A 17,890-nucleotide genomic window follows, 5' to 3' on the forward strand; every position below is an offset into this window, starting at 1 on the left:
AGGAAGAGCTTTTTATTCAGAAATTCACTGTCCAGTACCCTACCTCTATCTCTACTATCTTCAAGATAAAGAAGGCTAAGACCACACCCAGAGGTATGACAGAAAAACACACACCAAAACATATATTGGACAGGAAATTCTGCATTTGTGATTTTTGTCAAACCTATTTTACTTTCCCTCCTGCTTAATCCAAAACTAGAAGATACAGTGGGGGAAAATTAATCCACGATATAACAATATTTTGGAACAGAAGGCAACTTGTGCTGACCCGACCTTTCAATATAGCAAGCCTAGCAGTTTTGTTTCCTGCATTGTGGAGAAGTTTAGGTTAAGCCCTGACATTTGAAATATGAACATGTGAATCAATAACAACCCTACACGTGACTTGAAGGGGAGAGTAAACCAACTTGTTACGTTTCCTCCTGACTCTTATGGGGTCCTAATGAAGACAACCAATACAATCTGTGTAATTAATCTGTGTCAGCTGAAGGTATTCTCGTTCTCCCAAATAAATTGGTCATGATGATAAGAAGATAAATTGATTTCCTTACTCCTCCCAGTTTTCAAGGAAGCCCATCGGAGAGGATTATTGGTTTACTATTGCTCAAGCCGAACTTGAGGTTAACTAGTTGTTAAACGATCATTTCAGGATAATAATAGAAATCTGCACATTCACACAAATCAAAACATAGCAGATCTCTGAAAGTACATGGTAGTCAGGAAAACGTTTTCTTAATAAATATTTAACTACCCACCCACAGGCCTATCGACCGCTCATATCTGATTGCCACCATGTGATTGTGTTATAACATTTTAGAATGGTTTACGGATCCTGCAAGGATCCTTTACTATTTAATACAGCTACCAATGATAACTATGGTTACTACTACCCATAGCACCATAGGTATTAAAACTTATACCCCATCTTTTTTCACCAAGTGAACTCAGGGTAGCACACAAGACACAACTGAATCATATAAAAACCATCAAATCGTGAGCAGCGTATCGTAAACCAACCATAAAGTCAACAAAAGGGGGCCATAAAGGAAACTCTATTAAAACTTCCTGTCAGGAAAACATTCAGCCAAATGCCTTCTTGGACATCCATGTTTTAAACATATGCAAAAAGGAACAAAATGTTGTGTGGCCTGGTGGATCTGGTCTAGGGAAAGGATTCTACAAGATGGGAGCCACCACAGAGGGGACTCTCTGACTCTCATTGTTACCTTGCAAAATCAGTGAACCTGGAGCAAGCCCTCACTGTAGAAGGAGGGATATGAGGAAGAAAACCTAGATGTTTTTAGAATAGGATTAGACAAATTAATGCAGGAGAGGGCTCTTGATGGCTACTAGCCATGATGGCTGTTGCTCCGCCTCCACAGTCAAGAGGCAGCAATGCTTCTGAATGCTACCTACTGGAAACCTCGGGAGGGGAGAGTGTTTTTGTGCTTGTGGGCTTCCCATGGGCATCTGTTTGGCCAGTGTGAGAACAGGACTCTGGACTAGATAGGTCTTTGGCCTGATCTAGCAGTTTCTTCTTATGTTCTAAGGAGTCCTCACTCCCCGCCCCCTTCTATACACACATTCCTATTTTCTTCATCAGCTTGCTCCTTCTATCGGGGAAATTCAGAGTAAGAAGCAGTTGCTTAAACTTTTCCTGCCAACCGTTTTCTCCACATTCTGAATCTCCAAGTCACCACCGTCCTCAAGCATCTGAAACCGCACCTTAGACCTTCAGCCTCAACACCTGGTTGGCACTGGGTCAGAGTGCAGGGACATGATTGAGAGGATGGGGTCAGCATGTTGGGTTCAGTCTCCATCCCCACCAGGGATGGATCTACTATGAAACTAATGAAGCTTAAGCTTATGGGTCCCTAAACCCTGGAGGGCCCCCAGAAGCGACTTTGGTCTGCATTGCTTAAAAAGAGGGGGTCTAGTAGACACAATTGGAGACATATGACTCAAACGGATTGTTTTGTTGTTGTGTATATTTCCACAAACCCAAAGTTTGAGAGTCAGTAGCAAAGATTTAAAGGTGTGGTGATCTGTCATGGAACAGCCCCACTGAAGAAGATAACAGTGTTTGCCCAGACCTTGCTTTTGGCTGTGAAGGGGCCCCCATAATAGTTCAAGCTTCAGTGCCCCCCAAATGTAGGTCTGCCACTGCTCCCCACCCCATGCAATTGTGATCATGTGAGGGCTTTTGATGCTCCAAAAGGGCTCATCTTTCGCTTCAACATAATAAAATAGGTTTGGCTGGAAGGACTGAGTGAAGCAACTGCAAATTGTTTCATCTGTACCCCAATAAAACTAAATACATTTTTTTTTTAAAAAAATGTGGGAGTCATATTGGCTCAGAAAGCTAGCACAGGAAATGATACGTTAAATCCAGGTTTCTGGGAAGCCTCCCCTAGAAGAGAAAGGAGGGGAGGTGCATAGCAAGACAGACAGACAACATTGCTAAGCACTAGGAAATAGCAACCTGAATTAATTTTTCACAGTTGTATGTGTAATGTTGTGGCAGTATATTATACATGCTTGAGAGTAGTCATGTCGGCGAGCAAATTTTTCTTTGCCTTTTAAGCACTTCAGAAATGTCTGGTTATGTAATATCATGGTTTTTACACAATCATTAATATTTCAGGGGAGATATAAAGTGGGTCCTAAGAGTGCATCTTGCTCTGTCTGTTAAAAAGGAAAAGAAAGAACAAGAAAAATAAAGAAATAAAAGTGACAAGCAAAATAACTTTCATCTGTGAAATGGCATGCTGGAAGAAGGTCAAAAGTGAAAAGAGTCACACATTTATTCATTCATCTGTTTGACTAATTAAGTTATTATCATTATTAGACACAGAAGCTCATCCTAGGTATGGTTACTCTGAACTGAGACCCAGTAGAGCCCAATGAGGTTTATGGCTATGTGTACAGAATTGCAACATTGGGCAGAAATTAGTGGGAACAACCACTGGCAGAGTAAGAGGAGTGCGGGGGGGGGGAGCGCACCGCCCCTGGCAGCACGATCACTGGCTGCCCCCCGCCCGCACAGGGCACCCCGCCCCTGCAGGCTGTGCGCCACACCCCCAGGACGCGCACCCTGCCTCCAGGACGCACGCCAGCTCCGCCACTGGGAACAACTCTCTCTGTGTGTGTGTTTTGTGTGTACAAACATACCCACCCACCCACGTGTCAAGAAGCAGAGGGACAGAATCTGCTATGTCCAATAAAATGAAAGATGCCACCACATGCAAATAGGCATTTTTTGATTTGGGTGTTAACACAAGTATACAGTAAAACCCCAGGGTACAAGGCGGAATAAGGTCCCTAAATATTACAAAATACTATTTTGTGAGATTTTTGGCTTTTAAAATCATCACCATCATCATCATCACCACTACCAGGTATTGTCCATAAGCGAATGGGCAAGATGTAGATGCTTGCACTAATGTTTTAAACTTATCCTACAACTTCTGGACAGGATTTCACATTTAAAGTTTCCTTATTACTTCTGTTAATTAATTATTTAGTCAAGCAGCTGAGTGCAGATTCTTTGTCCTCTACTGCCATCTTCTGGATATTTAAGCACAATAAAAAGCACAAGGAATGACATTAATTGCTCAATTACTGTACGTATAGCCTTTGCAAAGCCAGATAGAGTTAGGCTGCAATCCTATCCACACTTACCTGGAAGTAAACCCAGCTGACCTCAACAAGGCTTACTTCCAAATAAAAAATTATACTGTCAACCATTATATAATTAATATGGATTATGGAATCATTAAAATAATCACAAGTTGAAAGAGTTTTCTAAATAAAAAAAGACAAGTCTAAAATAATTTTAAAATGTACAACTTTCCATATCTAGATTCTAAAAACAAAACAAAACACCATTTAAATTTGAAATACAAGCACAGCCTTGCAGTGCAAATTTAAATAAGATAAATGCATGATCAACACACACAATTTAAATTTCACACAAAGCTAACTCCATCCATTCTCTAGCAATCCCTCTGAAGGGGGATGAATGACCAAGTGGCATAATCAATAAATCAGCCTTTAACAGGTCGTATTCAGATACTGGCTCTGTCAACCAGGGGGGAAAGGGAGGGGTCTTTGATCTTCCTACATTTGTAAAAAGCGTTGTCTCTAATATTGGCATGAATTATTACTACTATTACTATTCCACCTTTCCTCCCAAAATGGAACTCACAGAAGCTCACAAAAATTAAAACAAACACAGATTAAAAAACAACAACAGCTAAAAACATTTAAAAGATAACAAGTCACTAAACTGTAACGGAATTAAAACAATGCAAAAACAAATTAAAACACAGATAGTTATTACAGCACAGCACCACTAAAATCCCTTTCCTTAAAAGCAGTCCATTCCCCAAAACAAAAAACACACAAAAAACCCACCTGCAGGACAACAAAGAGGGATCCAATCTCATGCATGTTTATCATGAAGTAATTCCAACTGACTGCAGTAGGGGTTACCTTCACGCCAGTGTGTATAGGATTGCAGCCTCAAAGGGGTGTTGTTCATTTAAAGTTTAAAAATGAAATTGGGGAAGATACACTTTTTACTTCACAGTAGTATCTCTCTCTGAAGTAAGATAACTGGAGAAGCCAGACATTGAACCCAAGACCTGCTGCATGCAGAGCAGATACCCCACCACTGAGCTACAAACCTTCACCTCAGAGAAAACAGAGAAAGCCCACTGTACATTGCTGGACTTGAGTCTTCATCATCCCTGGCTATAGGCTGTGGCTCCAGAAATCTTCACTGGTTGCCTATTTGCTGCCAGGCCAGGTTCAAGGTGTTACTATGGGTATATAAGGGACGCAGGTGGCGCTGTGGGTTAAACCACAGAGCCTAGGGCTTGCTGATCAGAAGGTCAGCGGTTCGAATCCCCACAACGGGGTGAGCTCCCGTTGCTCAGTCCCTGCTCCTGCCAACCTAGCAGTTTGAAAGCACATCAAAAGTGCAAGTAGATAAATAGGTACCACTCCGGCGGGAAGGTAAACGGCATTTCCATGCGCTGCTCTGGTTCGCCAGAAGCGGCTTAGTCATGCTGGCCACATGACCCAGAAGCTGTAGGCCAGCTCCCTTGGCCAATAAAGCGAGATGAGCGCCGCAACCCCAGAATCGTCCGCGGCTGGACCTAATGGTCAGGGGTCCCTTTACTTTTACTTATGGGTATATAAAGCCCTTAACAACTTGCAACCCCCAATTTACCTACAAGATCGCCTTACCCCACCTGCGTCCCCTCAACCACTTTGATGGGCAGAATGGGCACTACTACAGGTAGTAATAGAAAAACCCATTCTGCATTTGTAAGAACTCGGGGTTTTTTTGTGTGGCGGCGATTACACTTTGGAACTCCCTGCCTATTGCGAACAAGCAGGTGCCTTCACTGTACTCCTCCTGGTGCCCACCAAAAAACATCCTTGTTTAGACAAGCCTACCCAGATGCTCAGAAAGTTGAGGTTCTTTTTACCTATTTTAGTATTTTAACTTTTGAACGTTTTAAAGTAGGGTGGTAATTTTTTTCTCGATTCTCTTGCTTCATCTTTTCGTCAACTACTTTGAGGTGTGTGTTTTTTATAAAAAAAACACATTTTATGAAATAAAAATAAATAAATAAATCCAAGACTACTCCCCCCCCCCTTACTTGTTGTTATTATTATTATTATTACAGCAACAAGCTCTTAAAAGTGTTTACTTTTCTATCTCACACCTTCTGGACTGCTGTCTTTGGCTCATGAAGATCTAACATTACTCTGAAAACGTTTGGCTTACCAAAGAGTAATTTCAGCTTAAAAAAAAAAAATTGCTTGTTCAAAGGGCACCTTGGAGATTATTAAATGTAAAAAGTTTCCTCTGATGCAAAGAACACATGAGATGGTATTGGTTTCTAGCCATATTCATTAGACGAGAGAAAGAAAGTAAACTTGAAGAGAAAAGGCTTTTGAAAAGTGGAGGGAGGGAGAGGGGGACTCTTTTCTGTTGTTATTTTTTTAAAAAAAGTTTCTAAAGTTAATTATTTTCCCAAATTACTGAGGCCGGGAATCACTGTGTAGTGCAGCAAAATAATCTCTTCTATTTAGTATAGAAGCACCTGGCAACATAGGAACTTCCTTCCACTTTTTTAAAAAAAATAAACCTTGACAAATTTCCTCCTTAACCACCCTTGCATCCAAAATTTACACAACTTATCATTGCTCTTGAAGATAAGCTAACTGACCCCAACACCCTTGCAAAAAGAAAGTAAAAGCCCACCACAATTCAAATAACTTAGAATAAAGTAATACAACTTTTATGCAGTTGGAACTCATTCTATAATCAAAGATATGCTTTTAATGAGATTGTGTCTTTGATGGAAACTAAGGCTGTAATGAACAGATGGGTCATTACTCTGCTTGCAGGCATGCTACTTAATTTTTATTTAATTTCAGTACCCTGATGTTTTTGATAAAGTGCCCATAATTTAGGTTACTCCCCCCCAACACACACTTCATCTTTTGATGTAGGTACATTTTCTACTTCATTCATATATAATAAACTGTGAACTACATTTACTAGCATTTTGCGAAATGATGTGTGAAAATACACACACACATTTTACAAACACACACACACTTATAAAGGCATCAAACAGCACTTAATGCAAGCTTGCTCTAGATCCTTTTTTTTTTAAGGATTTGGATAATCACTAAAACAATATCTATGTTGCTGTGATTAACGAAACACAGTTTGTTTGTTTTTAATGTGGTGAAATATTTCAGCTTTCCTTTTCATCAGCTGCTCTTATGCTGTTTCCAAGCTGGAAGTCATAGAGCTTTGAGCATGGAATGCTCTGAAAGGCTTAATTCACTGAAAACTAAGCTAAGTGATGTTGGTGCTCTCTTCCACATCAGCCCAGGCTTTGTTAACATGTCCAGTATGTGCTCCCAGAAGTTCTCTCAACAAATGTTTCAGATGCCAATTAAGAGAGTTGTGACCTTTAACTACAACACCGTCTTCTTTTCTTCATCCCGGAGTGTAATGCATTTCAAGAGCATTTGTTGCAGTTACTTTATCTATCCTGGCAACTGTCTGAAATCCCCTGGAAAACTGCTAGAAGCTAATGTTGACCAACCTTTCCAAAACTTTCAGACTACAATTCCCATGGGACCCAGGCAGCACCACTCACTCTATGATACCGGGGCTGATGGGAATTGTAGCCAAAAACAGCTGGAGGACATCAGGTAGGAAGGGCTGGTATACACAACCATGTGCTAGATAGACCAAATTCTCCAATTAGACTGAAACATGTCATGGATAGTGGTAGTGACACTGACTTCTCTATGATATCTAGCTATGTTCTGCCTATGCTGTTAGAGACAGTATACCTCTGAATACTAGTGGGGAGAATGTGGTCCTGCTCAGCTCCTGCTTGTGGAATCTCCCATAGCAATCTGCCTGCTCACTGTAAGAACAGGATACTGGAATAGGTGGGCCTTTGGCTAGACTCAGAAGACAGGATCTTCTTACACTCAGCTGGATTTGAAACTGGAGGTTCATCTGTTCTTCCAAAACGTTGCCTGTAAACATTGTCTGTTAGAAGGTAACATTACTAATTCCTGCCTTTTCCCCACTCCCTACTATGGCAACACAACACAAGAAGGAAGACTTACCGTATTTTTCGCCCCATAGGACGCGCTAGCCCAAGTTTTTTTGGGGGGAAATAAAGGGGGAAATTATTTTTTTTCCCCAGGCGCTTGCGGGGCAGGCAGCGGGGAGAAGCGCTCTTCTCCCCGCCACCCGCCTGCAGACCAGGTCCGGGGACAGCGGGAAGACGCGCTGCGCCTCCCAGCTGTCCCTGGAGCTTGCGGGGCTGGTGGCAGGGAGAAGCACGCGTCTCCCCGCCGTCAGCCTCCAAACCACATCGGGAGACAGCTGGATGGCGGCGTTCCGCCTCCCCGCTGTCCCCCGACCTTGTGGGGCTGGCGCTGCGGCTCTCCTGAAGCCTGGAGAGCGAGAGGGGTCGGTGCGTACCGACCCCTCTCGCTCTCTAGGCTTCAGAGAAAGCCTGCATTCGTCCCATAGGACGCACACACATTTCCCCTTCATTTTTGGAGGGGAAAAAGTGCGTTCTATAGGGCGAAAAATACAGTAGATAGACAATGGAAATGCACAGTGATTAACCCTTGCTTCCAAGTGCCCAGTCAACCAAGCATTCAAGCTGCAACCTAATGCTTGTTTATATGGGAGTTAATACCTGCCTCCTGCTGCCCATTCTTGGCATCATAACAGAAGGGAAAAGATGTCTTGGAGTGTGTGCAGAGTGCCTTTCATTTTCATTCCCTCGCTAAGTCACTGCCAGCTGAGGTTGTTAAGGATTCCTGTTTCAGTTTTATTTTATTGGGTGCCAACTTACAAAAACAACACTGAGCAGGGCCATGAATGACTTGTAATTTTTAAAAAAGCCTTTTCAAAGCTATACTGCTTAAATTTTAATCCTAAAAAAATGATAGGCAAAACCACTAAATGACACAACAACACAAGCTTTTCACCACGTACAAGGGAATCCCCACTTGCACGTGATTGTCATGCATGTTCCCGCTTACATGCATGCTGAAAACGGCACCAAAACAGGGCAGGGGCGGAACTGGGGAATCCCCACTTTTGCGTATTCCAGTAGTGTGTGTGGTGGCCTGAAATAGAACTCCTACGTAAGTGAGGATTCCCCTGTATGTATCCCACAGGGGACCCACAGAAATAATGTGGTTGGTCAAGGGAGCCGTGGACTCAAAAAAGGTTGAAAGCCTCTGGCCTACTAAGCTGTCAGTCATCAAAAATAGTTTGTGTTCACAAAACTCACTCCTACTATCAAGATTCAAATGTCAGCATTCGCCGAATTCTTGGGAAACTATTGGAATATACATTACATGTACACATTCTCAATAGATAAACAGTCTCTCTCTTTGAAGGTGACTCGGAAACTACAACTAATCCAGAATGCGGCAGCTAGACTGGTGACTGGGGGCGGCCGCCGGGACCATATAACACCAGTCTTGAAAGACCTACATTGGCTCCCAGTACGTTTCCGAGCACAATTCAAAGTGCTGGTGTTGACCTTTAAAGCCCTAAATGGCCTCGGCCCAGTATACCTGAAGGAGCGTCTCCACCCCCATCATTCTGCCCGGACGTTGAGGTCCAGCGCCGAGGGCCTTCTGGCGGTTCCCTCATTGTGAGAAGCAAAGCTACAGGGAACCAGGCAGAGGGCCTTCTCGGTAGTGGCACCCGCCCTGTGGAATGCCCTTCCAGCAGATGTCAAAGCGATAAACAACTACCTGACATTCAGAAGACATCTTAAGGCAGCCCTGTTCAGGGAAGTTTTTAACATGTGATATTTTACTGTATTTTTGGTTTTTATGGAAGCCGCCCAGAGTGGCTGGGGAGGCCCAGCCAGATGGGCGGGGTATAAATAATAAATTATTATTATTATTATTATTATTGTTGTTGTTGTTGTTGTTGTTGTTGTTGTTGTTGTTGTTGTTGTTGTTGTTGTTGTTATTATTATTATTATTATTATTATTATTATTATTATTATTATTATATAGAGAAGCCTAGGAGAAGCTTTCCCCAGCCCTAACTGGTGATGCCAAGGAATGAACCTGGGATCTATTTCATGCAAGGCAGCTGCTCTATGACTGAGCTGTGGCCCTTCCACAGGACATGGGGTACGCATGTACAATTGGAAGCTTTTTATAATGAGTTAGACCCTTAGTCCATTTAGCTCAGTATTGTCCAGGGTTTCAGGCAGGAGCCTTTTCCCTGCTCCTGCCTGGATATATCATTGGAGATTGAACCCGAGACCTTCTGCATGCAAAACAGATGTTCCACGACTGTGCTATTTATGACCCTCCCCCACCTCCCTCTCCCCACATACACTTATGCCAGCCTCCTGCTAAACCACTGTCATGAAACCACAGATTCCCCACCCCAATCTATTCTTACAATATTGAATCAAGGCTCAACATTTCAGAATTCAAGCAGCTGAGATAAATGGCACAATCACAGGGTCTTCTGACCTTGATCAACAAGAAGAACATTCCAGTGAAACTGAGCAAAAACTGCTGAGATAACATAAATCATATCTGTGCGGCACATGCCTTATATATAAAAGCATGAAGACTTCCTATCGCCCATCAATCTGGAAGACAATAAAACAGGCTAGCTATGCTCCCACCCCAAAGAGAGAGGAAGACAAAGAAAGGGGGAAGTCAAGTCCCACCCCCCTCTTGAGTGCATTCATGCAGTTTATTACATATGCAGATAAAACCTTGTCAGGAAGCTTAAAACATTTTTAGTTCTTAGATAGCTACAGCATCACATTTCACTGTAAAAAAAACCCTGATTCTTAGTCACTCACATCTATTATAGATTAATAGATCAGATATACAAGCTTTTGCAGAGAAGTAGGAATGCTTCCTAAGTTATCTTCATTAGAATATATCCATGATTTATTTATTTTTTAGTTCTGATCACCTAGACTTTTTGACTGATATATTAAGAATTTAACATTGATTCTTTTTTTGTTGTTGTTCTCAATTTCAAATTTCAAATTTCAAAACAGTGCACGGTTTTGCCACAGTTCTCCACAACTTCCCAGCCCTGCCATACTTCCAAGAACACCCATGGGAAATCACACATTTCCCAAAGAAGCCTGAAAAATGCAGTGAGGTTGGGAATCAAGCAAAAGGTAGTGAAGGAGAAACTTGTGGCTATAACATCCCTGTACTTATTTCAGTGCAGAAAGAAGGGTGGAATTTGACAGTTGTGGTTCAGTGGTAGACTAACTTCTGCTTTCTATGCTCTGGTAACCTCTAGGCTGGATTACCACAGCACATTATACGTAGGGCTGCCTCTGAAGCTGGTGTAGATGCAGAGGCTAGGTTACTCAGTGGGGCAAGATGGTTTGAGCATATTACAGCAATCCTGGCCCAATTGTACTGGTTGCCAATTAGCTTCCATGTACAATTCAAAGTGCTGGCTCAGGACCACAAAATCTCTAGGACGGCCTCTCCCAATATAAACAAACTCAGACTCTGCATTTATCAGCTGAGGCCCTTCTTCCATGTGCCTCCTCCATGTGAGATCTGGAGGGTGGCAACACAAGAACTGGAGTGGCTCTCCATTGGTGGAAATCTCTCCCCAGGGAGGCTCGCCTCGCACATTCACTATACACCTTTAAGTGCCAGGCAAAAACACTCTTGTTCAACCTTTGTCTGATTAATATTCTACATTCTTTTAAATGTAGAATTAATATTCTACATTCTTTTTAAATGTGTTTGTGGGAGAGGGAGGTTATTGTTTTATTGATTTTGTTTTAACTATTTATTTGTGCTTTTACGTTGTATCTTGTGAACCACCCTGAGATCTTGTGACAAAGGGTGGTATATAAATCTAATCATCAACATTATCATCATCATCATCATCACAACCTGCTTCTCCTGACCGAGGAAGACATCTTCATCCCAACTCTCTTCAGGATTTTCCTCATTATTCAAATGGTTCCCACCCATCACTCATTAGCGAGCTTTCCAAATAATATCCTCAGCTCCTTGAACACTGATGGTGCTTGTCTGAATGGGAGAGAAAGGTGTGCATTTCTGAGTGTGTGTAGAAGCTAGTCTATTGTACATTGGCAAAAAATAATAATAATAATCACATTTGTTGCTCCACCCACTTTAGTCCTTGGTTCCACCCACCACCGACAAGTGCCTCTCAGAAGTTTGCAGCCCTCAGGCCCTCAGACTCCCCAACCCATTATGAAACCTGATAATGGATCTGCAAAGCAATCTGCTGCTGCTAGGAAGGCATTTCATTCTCATAAACCCCATCCGCTAGCATCTGAGTTAGTAGAACGCCTAGAAAAATGGTGTGGAAGTCATTTCCTCAAAGCCTATGTTTGAGATTTTTTTTGGGGGGGGGGATAGAAGCTGGACCCAGGTGCTGTGTCTATGTGTCACTCGATACCTGTCATTTGCAAGGCTGCATGCCCTTGGTCACCCCATTCTGTCCTCTGCCTGCTTTCGTTTGTCCATTGGTATCTTGGCTTTTATAGAGATGGCATTTGTCTCTTCTTTCGCAGGTGCTTTTTTAATTAATCTCTGGAAAGTGATGCAAGACCTTTTCACAGAAGGTGTTATTAAAAAAATCCTTATCCGTAGGCAAAGGAGCCACAAGTTTAACGGCGCACATTGTATCCCCAAGAAGATCATGCAGAGTTATAAAACATTACAGAACAAAAGGAGGGGGGCGATTCTCTAACTTTGCTGACCTATCACATTATCAGCTCCAGCGCAAAGCATAAAGCCTTTTGATCTTGCAGGCCCCAAGGTGGCTCTTGCATGTAAAAAGTGGTGATTTTATCTGTCAAGATGCACCTCAAAAGGATTCCCTTGGCAAACCAACCCTCCCCCTGTTCTGGAGAAACAGGCAAATGGAGTGCGGTGCTGTGAATGACCTTGAACTACAAAGCTAATGCCACTCGGCTGCTCGTTAGCGGTCAGCCGCGTGGTTGCCTCCAGGGAAGGCTGCCGAGAATGTCAATGCAGATGCCAGCGAGGTTGACTTGACAAAGGAGAAGTGGGCCTAATCAAAGGGCAGGGAAGCAAAGCAATCCTCAGACGAGGGATGGGGGAGGAATTCGGAGGGTTTGATTTTCAAAACATGATCTCCACATCCTGGACGAATGTGCAGATTGGACGTGGGTCTCCTTCACAGTCCCAATTTGCCCTAGATTCTACAATGAGGTGATCTAGGGGCTGGCATCTTTTAAACACTTTTTAAAATATCTACTAATCACATTGAGCAGCTAACATGTGCACTCACGTCGAAAATATGGCTGCAATTACACAGAGAAAGGGAATGATATTATAAGGATGTGTTGTCATTCTCAGGGAGATTGTATGAATGGGGTGGGGGGTGGGGAGCCAGGAACTGTAGTTTGCTAAAGGTTGCTGAGAGTTGTTAGGACACCCCTCTGTTTCCCCCACCCAGAGCTACAATTCCCAGAGCGTTTTAACAATCAATCTCTCTTCCCAGGGAACTCTGGGAATTGCAGCTCCGGGAGGTGACTAGAGGTCTACATCTCTCCCACTGAAATTAAGCGGATTTAAGAAGTGCTGAGTCCCAACTAGATTATGCCCCATGATTTTGAGGCCTTTAATCTGTGTGAACTCTGGGGCACCTTTGCTCCCATAAAGCACAACAAAACCTAATCGAAATTTCAATCAAGCATACAGCTGAAAGTATCAAAAGCAATTTCAGAAACAATTTTGGAAAAGAGTCAGTAGAATACTTTGGCACACTGTGAACCCTCTAAACGTAAACCGAGCCTGTTTGTGTGCGTGCGCCAGTGCCGTAATATAAGGCTGCTTATTTAACTTGTCACCCCTAGAATCTTATGTCACTTTAGCTGCAAAAGTACCCCCTTGTCCACAAGCACCATTGCTTGTTTATCACACATATGGCTGGGCTTTAGAATGGCAGGTGACAGTTCCACAAGAAATAAATTGTGCCTATTGAATCCAGCTCAGAAAACCATTTTGGTGGTTTTCATTTGAAAGCAATCTCCTTCTGCTTACTAATGTTCCTCAACTCTCTTCATATTTTCAGCAAAAAAACTCCCCCCCAAAACTGAATTGTCTTACCTTACTCCGTTGACTGGAGAGAAAAAGGGGTAGTGAGTTTGAGATACCATCAGTTGTTGTTGGGAAGGGCAGAGAGTTTCTACATATTTTAGAAAAGGTTTGTGAGAGAGGCAGTGTGCAGAATAATCATATCCTCTTCTGCTCCCCTGCCCCGCATCACCCCAAAAGAATTGGATTTGGTATTTTTAAAAGCCTAATTGTTTTCAAATATGACTACATTCTCCACAGCAGGTTTTTCTTCTTTTAGTGCTGCAAAACCCTGGGGGGAAAGCTCTCTGGCTGAATGTCAGGAGTGCTCTGATGGTGTTTCCTGCTTGGCAGGGGGTTGGACTCGATGGCCCTTGTGGTCTCTTCCAACTCTATGATTCTATGATTCTATGATTCTATGAAGACCAAAGTTATTAGCATTGAAAATAAGACCACTTTTCCCTCACACAAACACACACAACTTTCTGGGTCCAATTGTAGTGTTTGCTATTGGTATTTTCAACCTGGGTGGATCTGCACTCATGGGTTTTAACATTAAGGAATGGGTTTTGATAACCATGTGGACACATAATGTTCTGCTTTTAACATTCATAGTGTGTTATTAGAATGTGACACCAGAGGGGGCTGCAGAACAAACAGGAACCAGCCTTAGGGAAACAGTGTTTTGACAGAGAAAACAGAGGTAAGAAGCACTTTATTTTATATGTCCTGTGACATTTTAGAACAATGTATCTAATATTGTTCTAACAACCTTAAACAAGTCAGTGTAGCTCTAGCCCTGGACGCTCAGATGAAACTTGGTGAGAAGGCAAATTTTATTTAAAATCAGACATTTGCACTCTACAGTGGTACCCCGCAAGACGAACGCCTCGGAAGATGAAAAACTCGCTAGACGAAGGAGTTTTTCGTTTTCTTAGCTGCTTCGCAAGACGCATTTCCCTATGGGCTTGCTTCGCAAAACGAAGCTTGCCCCGCAAGCTCCGGGGATAGCGGGGAAGCACAGCGCATCTTCCCCGCTGTCCCCGGACCTCTTTTGAAGCAAGGGGCGGCGGGGAGAAGATCGCTTCTCCCCGTTGCCAGCCCCGCAATCTCCGGGGACAGAGGGGAAGGCGCGCGCACCTTCCCCTCTCTCCCCGGACCCCTTTTGAACCAAGGGGCGGCAACGGGGAGAAGCGATTCTCCCCGCTGCCCCTTCCCTTGCTTTAAAACAGGTTCGCGCGCGCCTTCCCCTCTGTCCCCGGAGATTGCGGGGCAGGCAACGGGGAGAAGCAATCTTCTCCCCGCCGCCCCTTGCTTTAAACAGGCGCTTCCCCTCTGTCCCCGGACGGTCTCCATAGGAACACATTGATTGATTTTCAATGCATTCCTATGGGAAACAGTACTTCGCAAGACGAAAAACTCGCAAGAAGAAAAAACTTGCGGAACGAATTAATTTGCGAGGCACCACTGTATCTGCATTTTTATCTTCAGTTACCACAACTGAGCAATTGCTAAACGATTAAAAAAAAGGGGGGAGTGTAGCTCTTCATTTTCTCTAAAGCTGCCTGTAGAGGCTCACATTTATGATCAAGGAGAAAACCAGAGGGATAGGGTACCCACTCTGGTCCACTCCCACTGGTCCACTCTGTCTCCCTCTCCCACTGGAAACCAGTCAGTTCAACTCAAATTGAGGCCTTAACCACAGGGCATTGTCTGGGTGACATTCTTTCTGTTCTGAAAATGAGAAAGACTTTCCCCTTTTAACTCCCATACACCCATCCCACCTCAAAGCATCATTCAACAGCAAGCGGGGATGTGGGGCTTTTAAATTGCTCAAAATATATTGCTGTTATGGGGACTTGATTGACAAAGTTAGGAAATCATTAAAACAGAAAGTGCTTTCTTCATATCCTTTCCTTACGGTGCCATTCAAAACCATATTCTTTCGGCTACAAACATTTCAGATGAGCAATATGAGTTTGAAGCGTGCCAAGGTGGCATCTCATTCAAATCCACTGAATATATTTTAGATGTTCAGCAGCTTCGAGTACTACTAAGTATAAGCCCAACAGTTATGCAAAGCAAGAAACACCCTGAAGCAATTTAAATATTGGAACAACAACATACATACGTGTGTGTGTGTAAAAATTAAAGTTTAGGTGATGATGCATGGAAGCTACTTTTAGTGACAACAGTTTTGCTACTTTCAAAGCACAAATTTGATACTCAAGGATCAGTCAGGGAAATCAAATAATGTTTTAGAAATGTTTTTTCACAGATATTAAAACATATGCCTATTGTAACATACTGGTGCAGTTCGTGATTTGTGTTCACTGCATCACTTCCTTGGACAGCAGTGCAGGGACAGGGAGTTGGGGAAGGCTACCCTTGATGTCAACTCTACAATTATACCAGTCTATGCTTCCATTCCCACCACTACTCCAGTAGCCAGCATTCAGAATCAGAACTGAAGAGCTCCATTTAAATTCTTCAGAATACCTTGTGGTGTTGTTACATCAAGGTTACTGAAGGGCACCGCTGGAAATATTAATGCTGTCACCTTCCACTTATCCATTTGGAGGAATGCTGCTGTTTTCATAATTACCACTAGTGCCCACCAAGTAAGACCCATCAGAGGCCAATTGGTTGAGGATACCTTCAGATATGGAGCTGGGGCAGCTCAAATGTAGTGGTCCGTGGTTTCTAACCAGGGTTAGCAGATAGGAGGGACCCACAGGTGAGCACACTCACTCTTTTTCACTCCTGTGGCACACCCAACCTGTTTCCCTTCACACTATCTCTCCACCTCCCTTTCATTTTCCAGATTTCACCACAGCAGCACTGTACCCCACCAACCCCACTCAAGGCCTGCTGGAGTTCACAAGCAAAGCCAGAAGCAGGTTTGAAACCAATCATGGTTAACATTATCATCAATGTGTATGCAACATTGCACTATAGTTAGCCCTGAAAATGGAAGAGAGCAGGGCAATCCACATGTGGAAAGGGTAATGGGAAGAAGGGAAGATCTGAGAGACTGCTACTCATCTCCTAACCATGGTAGATAGATTGTGAGCATTATGTTTGCTTTCAGTGCAGTGACTTTATGTCATAAGCATTTCAAAAGAAGCAAGGTTCAAAACACAATGAAAAACCTCTCTCTTTCTCTCCATAATCACATTGTAGTGTGAAATGTCCCTTTGAATTATATCCAATGCACATAATGATGTCCATATTAGAATTGCCATCTATAGCCAGTAAGCTGTGACAAAAATATATACCAGAGAAAGGACAATATATCAAAAGGAAGGACTTACTTTTCTGTCCTCCGTTTCTACACAAGAGCTGCACTCCACTTTAGTATCCTGAAAAAGTTAAGAAACAACTAGTAAGGGTGGGGGGAGCTCTCTCTCCGAAACAACAATGCCTGAAAACCTAAAAATAAAATGATGGTTTAATCTGAAGTTCAGAGTTCTCCTTTTCTCCACTTTCTCTCCCCCCCCCCAAACCACATTAACTTATCATATTAAATATTTTATAGATACAAAAATATCAGACTTTCACATATTCATTTGAAATGACCTCAAGTGAACTTGACTGTAATGAGATGTGCAGGATGCAGTAACCAAGCTTAACCCAACAGAACAAGAGAGGCCAAACCACAGTTTAGTGTTACATCAGAATAATGTCAATGTGTTTCTTGCTCTACCTGATCATGCAAGCATTACCATAATTGTTTGACCTGCTGTGGGCTTTGAACTTATCCCATGTGGATTGGGGAAGGTATGAAGGGGACTTTTGCTCACTTGAACCGAAGTAGAAGACCTCACATATTGTTGATTGCCCTGCTTTATCAGGGTCACTGACTGAGCAGAGATTGAACTCACATTAAAACAAACTTGAAAAATAAGTCCCCTGGTCAATATGGGGAAGTCTGAGGACTAAGCACACATTATTGTCTCATTAACCATGCAAATGAATGAACAACCCTCAAAAGAAAAGCACATTCAGATATAACATTAAACATTATTTAATGATACACGAAGGACCCTACCCCAGCCTTGTGAGCCTTCCAGCAGAGGGTCAAGGAACATATGGGAAGCCTTTGCTTCTATTTTAAGTTTTCACTCACTACATCCAACCCAACATAAAACTGTGGTTTAGCTAAACTATGATTTAAAGTGGAGTTGGAAAACGTGGCCCTCCATGCCTTAGTATCTGG

At 42.8% G+C, this 17,890-nt stretch overlaps 1 protein-coding gene across 29 annotated transcripts in view; it reads right to left on the minus strand.

Moving 5' to 3' along the window:
* The window catches only part of RBFOX1 (RNA binding fox-1 homolog 1), a 1,500,640-nt gene that overhangs the window by 691,972 nt on the left and 790,778 nt on the right, over positions 1-17,890 (minus strand). For 21 of the 29 annotated variants that reach the window (XM_081170175.1, XM_081170147.1, XM_081170150.1 and 18 more), the window contains one exon: positions 16,986-17,033. The exons of the other annotated variants lie outside the window; for them this stretch is intronic. In XM_081170175.1, the coding sequence (XP_081026301.1) occupies positions 16,986-17,033 (48 nt within the window). Of the gene's footprint in view, positions 1-16,985; positions 17,034-17,890 lie in introns of those variants that run through there. 29 annotated transcript variants of the gene reach the window in all.

Source organism: Podarcis bocagei (assembly GCF_964188305.1).
Source record: "Podarcis bocagei genome assembly, chromosome: 14".
Classification (NCBI taxonomy): domain Eukaryota; kingdom Metazoa; phylum Chordata; class Lepidosauria; order Squamata; family Lacertidae; genus Podarcis; species Podarcis bocagei.